Genomic DNA, 12,597 nt, shown 5'->3' with positions numbered 1-12,597 from the left:
TCAACAAAAGATGCACATGAAAAATTAACTGTTCAGATACCTTTGCAACTTAAAATTCAGATGCATGTTATTCAATAGAGCTGCTGTATGTGAAAACCAAACAGTTTTAATATCTTCTTGTAAACAAATTAATCCTAGTGCAGTTCTGTGCTACAAGTTTTTAGCAATGAGTAATGCAGACATCTTCTGGTGCAGGCCAGCACAATAAGCTTCAAAGATAGCTCAAGACCCTGTTTGCTTGATGGTTTTACTCTTAAGACAACCAGTTGTGATGTTTACCTTTCACAGAATGTCTTATTGACAGCTTTTAGAAGACCAATTAACCAGGCTTACATATGGCACCAAATACTGGCTTCACGGAAATGTCTGATCCTCTTTATATAACGCTTTCTTCCTGCTTCCAAAGAACATGTTGTGGAAACTAACAGGGTGAAGTTCAACTATGGTAGAAGTAGACTGCCAGTCCTTTTCTGGTGTACCATTTTTAAAAAAAATACAGGCACATAACACTAGCCAAAGATTATACCTTGATTACATTCCCAAAAGGCAGATATGCTGCAAACATGCAGAGATTTCATCTATTTTGGCACATGGAAACTAAATTTTGTCCCTATTATCTGTGTATTTCAATTTGCTGTGCAGATATCCATCCAATTTTATTCAGGGGAGGGCATATACATTTTGTAGGGCTGTATCTATCCAATTCTGCCTGTAACAAACACCCAAACATCCTAAAATATCAATTATAAGACAGACAAGTGTAAAGTAAAACTCTGGAGAACATCAAAGGAAAATGGCCATGCATCTGCTCTTTAATGTTTTCCTACGATATATTAAAATAAAAACAAAGTTTCAGTCTCTTCACAAGTAGTAATTTATATTCTCTGGATTTTTTCAGCCACAACAACTGGATTCTCTTTTCTGATCTTCGCTGCAGCTTCTGCTTTGTAATCATATGGACAGTTGTGCTTGTCAGAGTAACGGTGAAGTCCACAAAACAAATTTCCGCATCGGCAATCAAACCCTGCACACACAAGAGGAAGGAGAGTCACTTCGGAACTTGCAGCGATTAAAAGACAAAAAACCCCTTAGTCACTCGAGAAAAGGAACCGGATCTTCATAGCTCTTTGCAACATTAAAGACAGACAAAAGTCTGTCAACTTTAAATTGTGAGCAAGGTTTTAACCTCCTCTGACATGCTGAGAAAGTCAAATGACGACTCCTCCATGAATTTTGGTAGACATCACCCAAGACAGAAACCAGAAGGCTTTGGAGTCAGGTGCCCTGGATTCAAACCCCAGTCCTACCTAGGACTGGTTAATGTCTCCTCAAGTCAAAACCAGGGAAAGGCAACCATAAAATTCTGAGATTTAAAAGAAACAACTAAAAAGGATCCAGAACATTCTCTGCCTGACTCAAAGTAGGTGCTTACTGTTTAGTTCAGTTACCTTTTCCCCAGGAGAACAAAGGAAAGACTCAAAAGGGATAAATTTCTATTAATTCAATAAAGCAAAGTACTTGAGAAGGCCTGAAGTTAATAATGGTTTCATATGATTAGAGAGAGAAATAGAAATCAAATCCAACTGCTTCCCACTATCCCCCTTTCTCATCTACTCTGTAAACTTTATATTCCTCAAAGTTGGGCATTTTGTTTTATGTGTGAGACTGGCCAGTCCCTTAGGGCCCAGGAGCTCTTCGTTAAATCCCAGCAGTAAAGTACACATAGTCTTCTGTGCGCTCTAATACCTGTAAGGCCAACTTTCTTTCTGCACATGAAACATCTGTTCTTCTTTGGTTTGGGCAACTCAGGAGCTTTTTCTTCACTTTGAGAAGTACTGGGCTGAGAAACTGATGGACTGGGCTGAGTGACAACTGAAAAAGGAGGGTAAAAATTAGAAATTTGTCAAGAGTTCACTGGCTGACAATTATCTAAGTCGGAAAAAAAAACAAGAAAGTACAATTCCTAGCGAAAATACTTAAGATGACTTTTTTTTAAATACATGTAGTTTAAATAGACTCTTCTACTTTAATATCAGAATTACTTTCAAATCTGAGAATTTCTTGTCAATCAACATACTACTACCTGCTCCTCTAAATTCTGTAAAATGACCACTCAAATTCCTTTAAACTCACTCTTAACAGCCGTTACTGGAAAATAAAAAACCTAATTTTAAATTTTCAAGACCTGGGAGATAGTGGTCATACTCTATTTTCTCATATTGCAACTGCCTAAATGCAAACTTCATAATTAGAGCAGTTCAAATTCATTACTACTCGGTAAATAAAGTTGCCAACTTCTGAGGTACTTGGGTAAGAAAAAGTTATTTTGGTTTTATCTATACTGATAGAAAAAAGAAAGACTGTAGACAAAAATCTGCAAAATTTGACAAGACCTAAATCATTAATCCCTAATTAACTTCAGATCCCCAAATGTCACAATAACTCTTGCCATTTTAACAAGTGCTTTATATCACCATAAGCAGAAAATCTAGAACTATCTTTAGAACAATTTAAGTACTTGTGAAATTTTTATTTTAGACTATTAAGAATTCCATAGGCAAAACAAGATTTTTTAAAGCGCAGCTTTTATTTACTTTGTGATACTTATCTAAAATGGGTACAAAATTTAGACAAGAGATATGATCTACCTTAAAAAGCCCTATTTTTCTACCTAAAAAGGCTTTAAGTTTTAGTTCACACCAATCGACAGAATTTGTCAACATGAAGATAAAACTGCAGATTACTGTATTAAAGCTCACACTACTAGTTCTTTAAAACAACATACCAAATATAATTCTACTTTTATAAAGTTCAACTACACCAGAAGCACTGGAAAATCTTGCGTTTTAATATTAACCCGACCCCCACAGCAAATCATCTATGCAATGCTAAAATTACTGCCTAAACAATATGCCAGCACCAATGCTATCAGCATAAACACAAACTCTACAGCAAGCTGATTGGTTTAATGAGAACTTACTCTAAAATTCTCCCCAAATTTATAATTCATTTGTATTAGTAATATATCCAGTGAGATTAATAGCCTAATATTAGACCAACAGAATAAGATCTCACCTACTACTTATTCCTAATAATCTACTATGACAACCCTAATATAATTTTCCTGATGCTATATGGGTAAATAATCATCTGTGGGAACAGTTTGGGGGGGAGGGGGTGTGTGTGTGTGTGTGTGGAGTGACAGCCATTTCCTAGGCCACACCTGAAAAACTGAACAGTGGTTCCTAAGACATAGGGAAGACGGGTGGGGGTGCAGGTTAAGAAGAGAAAAATGACACAGAAAAAGCAAAGAGCAGCGAACTAGAGACTGCTTATTACTAAGAAGTAATTAATGCAGACTAGCTACAGATCTCACCCAAAAATACTGTTCCACAGTCAGAGTAATTTTGTATAAAACAACAGCTCACAAACACACTAATTTGGTCAGCTTTTCCAGAAAGATAGAACACATTTCAAACCACCAAACAGGGATTCACCTGCCCAACTTAAGAATTTTCACCTTAACTTTATAAATTAAGATTGCTACAGTTCACATAAGCTTGGCTATGTGATGTTAGCAAAAGCCAGCCTCCAGAGCAGACTGCATATCTACCGACACCATTTCCTCACAGTACAGTTTCCTATTGTGTTCAGTCAACGCTGTACCAGGAAATAATGAACTGACCAAATGAACTATGTGCACTATATATACAGTAGGCAGATCCTTGTTCTAGGGCCCAGCACAGGTAATTCAAACAAGTCAACTTCTGGCAACGTCAGAGCACTTCTGGTTGTGCTATCTAAGTTAAGACAGACTCAAAGTCATTATCTAACGAAAACCTAAATGCCTTTCCATACTGAGTTTTAAACTCCCACAAAATATGATCGGGATCCTCTACTTCTTCAATTTGAAAGTTTTTTTCAATGTTCAGTATGTTCTTTTGCTTTAATCTTTTCTACAATATTGACTATATCAACACTGAATAGTTATTGCTTTGATTATAAAACTTTTCTTCATGGCTTTGAAGTTTAATATAATTTATTTTGTGTTTATGAATTTACCTTTTCTGATGATTTAGATACCTTTAAAATATAGTGGTAAACTACCTTTTAAGTTCATTAACTTAGCACTTCCAGTCGCCTGATCATAAACTTTGCTGATTTGTGGGCGTGGGGGGGGCAAGGGAGGGATGGGCAGAAAAGAGAGAGAGTAAAGAGTGACAATTTTATACTTCAAGGTACTTTAAAGATAGTGGTTCTTGCTTGGCCCGTATTTTATAACTCTCTCCTCTTTGGTCCTGCAATGGGAAGGAAAGAATCCCCCCACCAACCCTTTCTCGTACTACCAAATCCAGAACTGAACTAGTATTAAACAAAAAGCATACCTGGCTCTGACACCTCTGTTTTCGGGGTAGTTATTTTGTCCTCTCTTGAAATGCTCATTTCTGTCATTTGCTGAGTTACAGGCAAGGCAGCCACAGGCACATTTCTATTTGAGTTCAAGCAAACATTTTTCAAGATGTTAAGGGTACTTCTTTTGAGATAAGTTGTCAGTTCCACCTCAAATTATATATTATTTCCAACATGATCAATGGAGCTAAATAATCTAAAATTTTTAACGGATATTGGATGCCCAGCACAAATGGTTGAATAAAAAAAGCAATGTGATAAATGGTTCATCAATTCAAGGCTGCATATTTGTATAGATTATGATGTTCTATTACAGCCAACCAGGAATTTTTAGCTGTGCCTGTAAATTTTTTAAGGGCAAAAGGGGCAGCTTTGCCAAAATGCCTTGTGTGGCATTGCAACAGTCTGCAGAGCCTCACTCTCTATAATCCCTAAACCTCAATTACGAGGAAATAAAAGCACAGCATTCTCAACACAGCATCCTTGAGGGTGTTATGAAGTGTATTCTAATACCTATCTTTACTTAATAACCCACAAGATCATTATTAAAGGACACTGGAGTCCCTCATTGTGCAACACATGCAAAGCCAAGGGCATCTGATATGTTAACATCCTTATTATACATTAACATTCATAACCATAATGGTATGGCTAGCACAGATATCTTTATTTCCTCCTTGTATTATCATAAAAACTCAAATGTTCAATCTTACCTTGATTTTTCAGATGTGCTGCCAGCAGCACCTTCACAGTTGTTTAAACTAGCGTCTGCTCTTTGTACAGATGCAGAATCTGAGGTAGGACTGTTGGAACCACTAGCTGTCCCTATTTAAAAAGAGGATTTGTAAGAAACAAAGCAACACTGCAAACACTGGGTATCATGACTATTAATAAGTAACAAATACTTGCATTTAATTAGATTAGTGATTTAAGCACTTTCTCTGTGCTGCAGAATCCTACACTTCTGAGTATCCAAACAAAAAAATATATTAAAAAGTCACATCCATTGAACACAAGTATCCATTGAAACAAAACCTCAAAAAGCAAACTGAAAAAGCTAGAAGACGCTTGCAGACAGTCATTCATTCCTGATGTAGTCAATGCCATGTACTTGGGCTCTTTGCTTTAACTTCAAGCTTTTCTCAGGTCTTCTCTCCTTAGGCTTTCAGCATTGATTCTCAGCCTTAGGCCCCAATTCTTGGTTTTATATTTTCTATCCATCAGTTCTTCAAATTGGTTTTTCCTTGGAAACAACTTACCCATTGGGCTCATTCTGCCACTATTCTGCTGCCTCTGAAGATGTTCTTTGTAGCAAACAGAACACATTCCATTTGTCCTAGGATTCCCATAAAAGCCACATCCTGTACTACACAGCATGGGCCCTGGGGTCTGGTTAGTTTCCTGAGCCATGTTTTTCTGCTATAATCAAAACAAAAACAAGATTTTAGAAACTAGCACGCAACTAAAATAAAATCACTAAAGTAGTACGATAGGCACCAGTGCGCCTTTGTTATTTCTAAACACCAAGTCGTTTCTAACAAAGGCCCAAATTGTGTTCATCTTTAAAAAGAGTAGGCAAAGAAACTTATCAATTATTTTGTTGCCTTCATAAAACAAAGGGGATGAAAGCAATTGTGCTTTAGCTTAGTAAATAATGAACTATAATTACTTCACATTCTTCAAGACAAAAAAATTTCTATCATTAAAAAATTAAAATATTATTATTTCACCTGTCACTATTCCTGTTTCCATTTCTGAAAAGGTCATTCTGCCAGGTATCAGAATTATGTTTAAATCAGTTTGGGCAACTGGTATCTTTAAATCACTTTCTGCTCTCCTACACTATAGTCAGACTTTATCATATGATGTTTTTATTTCATCAGTTAAAAATATATTAAATGGAACCTGTAAACTGAAAAAAAAGTCTATGATAATCACAATTACCGACTGACTCTTGATATCTACTAGTGGTTCTTTAAACTGGCTCTCTACTGGAGGTAGCTCTAAAGCTTTCTTAAAGCTAACACTTGAACACACTTGGGCCCCAGAATTCAACAATTCTGCTATGGGCTAGGGAAGCTGTACTTGTAAAATGTTGCAACACCTTTACAGAAGACTGCAAAGAGAGCTGGTAGATCATCCAGCCCGACTTGTTACCTTGGCACCAACAAGCAAGGCTCTAAGAATTTAGTGGTCAGCTGTTTATGAAATCTCTTTTATGTTCTACATTTGAGGTGTGAATTTTGGGTCTGAGTACTCTAAAGTCAGTGCCTAGAAACCTGCAATGTAGAAATTATCAGCCAGAGTTCTCTGCCAAAGGCTCTATTAAACTTTTAACAAGCGCATGTCTTCCTCATATCAGAAAATAATGAAACCTTTCCAAGCTCCACTTCAATACAGCAAAGTAACGCAATATAAATACACAACCTTTAGTAATGGTTAATATTTAATACCAGATTACCAGAAAGAACTTTATACAGCAAGCATACCCTTGACTTTTCCAGAGGCCCTGTAAAAATCAGCACAAATATAGTAATGTTTTGCTAAATTTAGTAAATTTTCTTGACTTAAGAGAAAATACATATTATTTATGAAAAATTAAAACTGCAGAGGTTTTCTATGTCACCTTAAAATATGTATGTAAGTGCAAACAGCATATCTGAGAACATTTTATCAAAGGAAGATCATATGCTATAACTTGTGGTCATTGTCATTTAAATGTACCTTAATGTCGATAATGGACGTTACTCATGATTAAGTAATGAACGTTTCAAAGAAGTGCAGGAAAGTACTTTGAACTAGCAATTGCTATCTCCTAGAATTTCATGCGGCCTTTCCAAACTACCACACACTAGAATACACTTGTTAGTGAGTTATTAAAAACAATGTACTAAGTTTTACCAAAATTACAAGAAAGTGGGAAAAGGACTAACAATTTTTGACCAGGCTAGAATCCTGACAATTATTCCCCCAAACATTTAAATGATAGTAATCTTTCCTTTTGCCAGTAAAAAAGACACTGTATTTCAAGATTGAACATATTTCAAACCAACCAAGCTTGTATGGAGAGTGACCAAGATCCACAACTTACTTCAAATAGTACTAATTTAGTTGTCACTGTCTCTTTAAATAGTAAGTGGAATTTAGCTGACTCATTTTGGAACAGAGTAGTGTAAACATTTCAACATCACTTATGAAGTTTATTAATAAACATTTTCAGATGAGTTTTCAAACTTCTGAATATGTGCAAAAATTGCTTCAAATAATAAGTTATTTATGTATTTGCATGCCCACCATACAAAGTGTGTGAATCTTTGCCCTTTCAAAAAATTGGGCCATTCCTTGAAGCCAGCTTAAGAATTATGCTAGCTCACACTTTCAACACTAACTTCCAGTGTCATCTGACAGTGGCTTTAGAGCAAATTGGCCCCAAGTTTAAGAGTCAACCCCCATTAATATTAGTTAACCCAACTGCTAAAATCTTGTTTTATATAAATAAACCGAGGAAGAATCTCATCCAGTGATTTTGCCCACCTCAACAGGCAACGTATTCCACCTTTCCTTCTTCAGAAAAGACATCTACCTGAAATTCACTACAAATATACTCCAACTCTGAGACACAAGAGACACTAGGACGTTAGTCTTCTATATGCTTTCTCATTTTGTAGATTTCCCCCCCTAGAAAGCCAGCTTTTAAATGCTATCACATGTGCACAGCTTGCCTTAATATTTCTCAGAAGCTTAGATCACATGGGCGGGCGCTTCAGCCTGTCACAAGGCTGCAATGTGACAGGCTGAGCTGGATGGAGGCTCTCACATAAAGCCTAGTCAACAGGGGCCTCTGAAATCAGCTTCTATTTATATCTCAGAGCCTGCCAACTCCTACACAACCCCAAGAACTAAGGGTGCAGCGTTCATATATCTAATATACTCAGAAAACAAAACAAAAAGATGCCGTTAACGCTGCTACACTTTTTCCTAATGTAGGAAGGGCTCGAGAAGAACAACAAATCCAATCTAGAAGATGCAAACGTAATCAATCACTCATGAAGCCAAAATAGGCAGGGTTGTTTATAAAAACCAAGCACAACAGAGCTAGCATCAAGGCAGAAAATATCCTCATGTTGAGCAGCAATTTTTTTGTGGGGGCGGAGGGGGAGTTCACCATTAGTACTGTTTCCCTACTACTTGGTAAGGTTCTAGAAAAACACAATATCATTACTATTTAGTAGCTTTACAGTTGTTAGAAACAAGCATTCATTTGTCAGCTCTGTCAGGGATAGATGAAATGCTTTATAATTTGTATAGCTGAAATGCCTATTTTCATAGTTTAGAACTTCCTTTAATTCATAGCATGAAAAAAAAAGACCTGGGCATGTAACTGAAAAATCCTCAGCCTCAAATTAGTAAAAAAAAAAAATTCAGTTCTTTCAGGTGCACATAATGTTAAGATGTTACGAAAGCCCACTCACCCGGAGTTGAGACCTGAGTTCTAATCTACCTCTAAACCAGTGACCTTGGGCAAGTCCTTACTCTCCAGAGCTCAGTTCCTTCTTTGCCAAATGGAGCAGATCAGTGTGATTTTTAAAGGGTCCTTTCAAGGTCTAATTTCGGGCCTGAGAGAAAACAGGGGAGTACAAACTACAACAGATCCTTTCTTTAAATACTTTCGGACATTTAAGAAAAAAACAAAAAAAAAGATGTTATTTTTACCAATTCAGTTCTGAAAACCTGCTTTTTAAAAATAAGGAGTAAAATGAAATCCACTTAGTTTTGTGGGTTTTTTTAATCGTAAATTTCCTGAACGCCAAGTTTTAGAACGGGCTCTCTGACCTATATCCTACTTTATCCTAATACGTCGCTAAACCAGATTCTCAGAAGGCATTCAATCAGTAATGATAACCCAGGCCTTTTCCCCAAGACACAGCTCCACGGAGTGCGTGGAAGGCAAGCAAAGAATTCCATGTTCACCAGCCTAATCGCACGAAACAAAGGAGAAGGTACTCCATTTCCTTCATGAAAGGGATCTTGGGCGAGAAACGCAGCAACGTTGGGAAAACTAAACCCCGACCACAAGGAAGCCCCCTCACCCACGTTCCCGCGGAGGAGAAGCAGTTCGGGTCCCACTGGTCCCTCATCCCTCTCCCGAAACCCCTCCAAGCAAAGGCCTCGCTCAGGAGAGCCCGGCAGGGCCTTTTCCAAAAACCACTGAGTCATGCAGGAAAGCAGCTCCGCGGGCAAGGCCGGCCCCACGGCCGCCGGCCCCCGCTCGACCCCCGACCCCGATCGGCTCCCCAAAGAGGCGGCGGAGAGCCGGGGGGCGCGGCGAGCAGGGGCCGGGGGTGCGGCCGCCGCCACGGCCTCTTTGTCTCTCCGGGTCGGTCTGCCCACGCCGGGCGCCGCCGCCGAGGGTGACCGGGACGGACGCGAGGGAGGCCCGGAGTCCCGACCCCCGGAAGCCGCACGCCGGGCATTCATTGTTCCCCGCCCGCGCGTGCGAGAGAGCCGGGGGCGCGGGGAGCCCGGCCTCGGGCCACGACGACAGGATGACGCCTCCGTCTTTGTGCTGCCTGAGCGGCGGGCGGACGGGCTCCCTCCCCCAGGACGCCGCCACCCGCGGCCCGCTCGGGCTTCGCCGGAGGCCCACGGCGTTCGGGGTCCCCCACTCCCAAACCCGCACCACTCACCTGGGGGCAGGAGCGCAGAAGCCGGGCTCGCGCGGACGCCGGCGCGGTGGGGCCGGGCCGAGGCCTCCGGGAGGAGCGAGCCGGGCGCCTGGGAGCAGCGGCCGCGGGCCGGGAGAGGGTGGGAGCCGCGGGCGGGGGTGGCGCCGCCGCCGCCGCGGGGTCCTCCTTTGTTCCTGCAGCGGCACCGAGCGTGGCCGGGACACGCCGGAGCTCGGGAAGTGGGAGGAGGGAAGCGGGCGGGGGGGCAGAGGAGGAGGCGGAGGGAGGACCGCAGGCCGCGCGGCTAACGCTGCTCGCGGCGCTCGCCCGTCGTCACCTCACGCCTCCACCGGCGGCGGGCAGGGCCGACTCCGAGGGCGAGCGGCCCGTGCGCTGCGAGGCCTGGGCGCCGCGAGGGCCCGCGGATGGCGCTCTCCGCCGCTTCTGCTACCGCCGGGGAAGCTGCGCGGCTCTGAGGAGCGAGCGAAGCCCCAGCCGAGACGCACACGGCTCCGCGCTCCAGCCGACTGACGCGCTCTCTCCGCCCGGTGCTTGGGCAGTGAGGGAAAGAGGGGGGCAGGGGGCGGAGTCTGTGCGTCAGCGAAAACCCCGACGACGGCGGCGGACAGCGCGATGACGTCACGCTTCCGACGCCCCGCCCCCGGCCCCAGTCCCAATCCGAGAAGCGAGGTGGGGCCTGCTGGCGCTGCTGTCGCGCGGAGCCGAGTCACCGACCCAGCTGCCGGCCCCGGGGTGGAGCTGGAAAGAGCGAGTCCTGTGGAGGATGCGTTTCTATTTTTACCCGATTGTCCGCCCTCTGCCTCCCGCCTTCCGATTTTCTCACTCAAGCCCGCTTTTGGCCATCTGAGTTCTCACGCTTTGTCTCAAGTCCTCGGCAGACGTTTCCCTTTCCTCCTTAGTCCCCCAGCCCCCCGCCCCACTCCTGCAGAATTAGGAGGATTCGCATAGGGAAGACAAAAAGAACCGCTTTGTAGCTTCTGGGTCTTCTCGCGTGTTGGTGAAGGCTCCCCCCGCCCCTTTCGCTCCCACCCGCTTTCGGTCGGGGTCCAGCCCGAGCCTGGCCCTGACGCCGCCGCCGGGAAGGAGCGGGCGGACGTCGCTCGCTCGCTCGCTCGCTCTCGCCCAAGGTCACGGGCGGTTGTGCAGAGTCAGGAAACGCTCGGCCCGACTGGCTGCCAGTCCTTGGCCCCGGCGTCGCTGTTCTGAACAAACTGTTTTGGCCAGCCTGTAAAATCCCTGGAAATTGACTATTCCAGCAAAGCGTCGTTAACTGGGAAAGCACCAAATGTTCTGCTCAAGAAATGGAGTTAAGGGACAAACAAGCTAGATCTGAGGCAGACATCAGAAAGGAGACGTTGCAGGAGGAAGTTCAAGAGGGGGTGAGGGGTTAGGCAGGCGATTCAGAAATGAGGCACAGGGCCTGAGGAGTTTGAAAGCGTGAGTTAACTCAAAACAGTGAGAACCTTTTCCAAGTACCAACGAAAACCCCTACTTACAGCTGATCTCTCCAAGTGAGAGGTTCAACGCAGGAGAACAAAATTACTAAGACAGAAAGGACTTCTGAAATTTTCTAGTAAATAATGGGCTGATGAATCCATGGAAATGATGTGTAGGGCTTCTATTAGGCGTCATTAGAAGGGAGCGAGAGGTCCCTTCGGTGTTTTCCAAACTAGGCGATTAGAAAAATCACCTGGGGTGATTATTATTCCTAGGCCTCTCAGCTGAAGATGGATTCGGTTGGTTTGGGGTGGAGCTCTGGAATCTGTGTTTTTAAGTAGTGCTTCAGGTGAATCTTCCTTATAATTTTGTATATTTGGGAGAAGGCTGTTCTGGTGCCCTGTGCCAAAATTTCCAAATGAGACAGTTGGCTGCCACAGTAAGCAGAGTACCTGGAACATAACTGAACATTTTCTGTACAATTTAGGGTAATGCTGTGGTCAGTTAATGTGTTAGAGATGTAAGTAGTCTCAGTCACTGGTCCCAGGACCACTGGAATTTATTTCCTTCACTGAGTAAACAAATTAGTAAAGACAGCAGCTACCATTTACAGACCATTTTTAGTGCTAAGTATTTCCCATTTAGGGTCTCATTTAATCCTCACGGCAATTCACTGAGATAGGTACTATTGTATGTTTTTACAGATAGGGAATAATGACTAAAGAGGATAAGCGACTTGCTTCAGGCCCTGAAGGATAGGGAAGCAATGGAAGTGATTCTTACTGAGGACGAAAATAACTTAAAGATTTTTCCCCCCAGAATTTTAGTTATTAAAAAGTGAAACAAGATAATTCCTGAAGCAGAATTGAACCAAAAAAAAAAAAAAACAACTAAGGGTAATAAGGCAAGCTAGCTATTTAATAATGTATTGCATAATATGTTATGTAGCACCTTCTGATAATTCATCTTCTCTACCAACCATTTATAATTTTCTCTATAAGATTGTTTCAGCCAGGAATGTGGCTGGTATTAAACTTAGTTTTAGCAAGATTCCCTTCCAGCA

General features: G+C 42.2%; 1 protein-coding gene across 2 annotated transcripts; it reads right to left on the bottom strand.

The window, feature by feature from the left end:
• Positions 1 to 789: 789 nt before the first annotated feature.
• On the bottom strand, positions 790 to 11,095 carry ZFAND5 (zinc finger AN1-type containing 5). 2 transcript variants are annotated; one of them, XM_046664450.1, is made up of 6 exons: positions 10,098 to 11,095; positions 5,670 to 5,829; positions 5,124 to 5,235; positions 4,386 to 4,489; positions 1,747 to 1,872; positions 790 to 1,024 (listed from the first exon to the last, which is right to left on the bottom strand). In XM_046664450.1, exons 2-6 carry the CDS (start codon positions 5,818 to 5,820, stop codon positions 876 to 878), a joined length of 642 nt encoding a protein of 213 aa, XP_046520406.1. In that variant the 5' UTR covers positions 5,821 to 5,829; positions 10,098 to 11,095; the 3' UTR covers positions 790 to 875. The 2 variants fall into 2 exon arrangements, with proteins under 2 accessions (XP_046520406.1, XP_046520405.1); XM_046664449.1 differs by lacking the exon at positions 10,098 to 11,095 and adding an exon at positions 7,945 to 8,077.
• Between the last annotated feature and the right edge of the window lie 1,502 nt (positions 11,096 to 12,597).

The sequence above is a fragment of the Equus quagga genome, chromosome 6 (assembly GCF_021613505.1).
Source record: "Equus quagga isolate Etosha38 chromosome 6, UCLA_HA_Equagga_1.0, whole genome shotgun sequence".
In the NCBI taxonomy this organism is placed as follows: Eukaryota; Metazoa; Chordata; class Mammalia; order Perissodactyla; family Equidae; genus Equus; species Equus quagga.
This window is presented reverse-complemented; position numbering and strand designations above follow the sequence as displayed.

Excerpts from the sequence above, each read along its gene's own strand:
- ZFAND5 (XM_046664449.1), bottom strand. The coding sequence starts at position 7,989 with ATGTCTTTTCTGAAGAAGGAAAGGTGGAATACGTTGCCTGTTGAG. Across the intron at positions 5,830-7,944 it reads GGAATACGTTGCCTGTTGAG|CAGAAAAACATGGCTCAGGA; the intron begins GTGGGCAAAATC and ends TTTTGATTATAG. Across the intron at positions 1,025-1,746 it reads AAAGAAAGTTGGCCTTACAG|GGTTTGATTGCCGATGCGGA; the intron begins GTATTAGAGCGC and ends TTGTGTGTGCAG.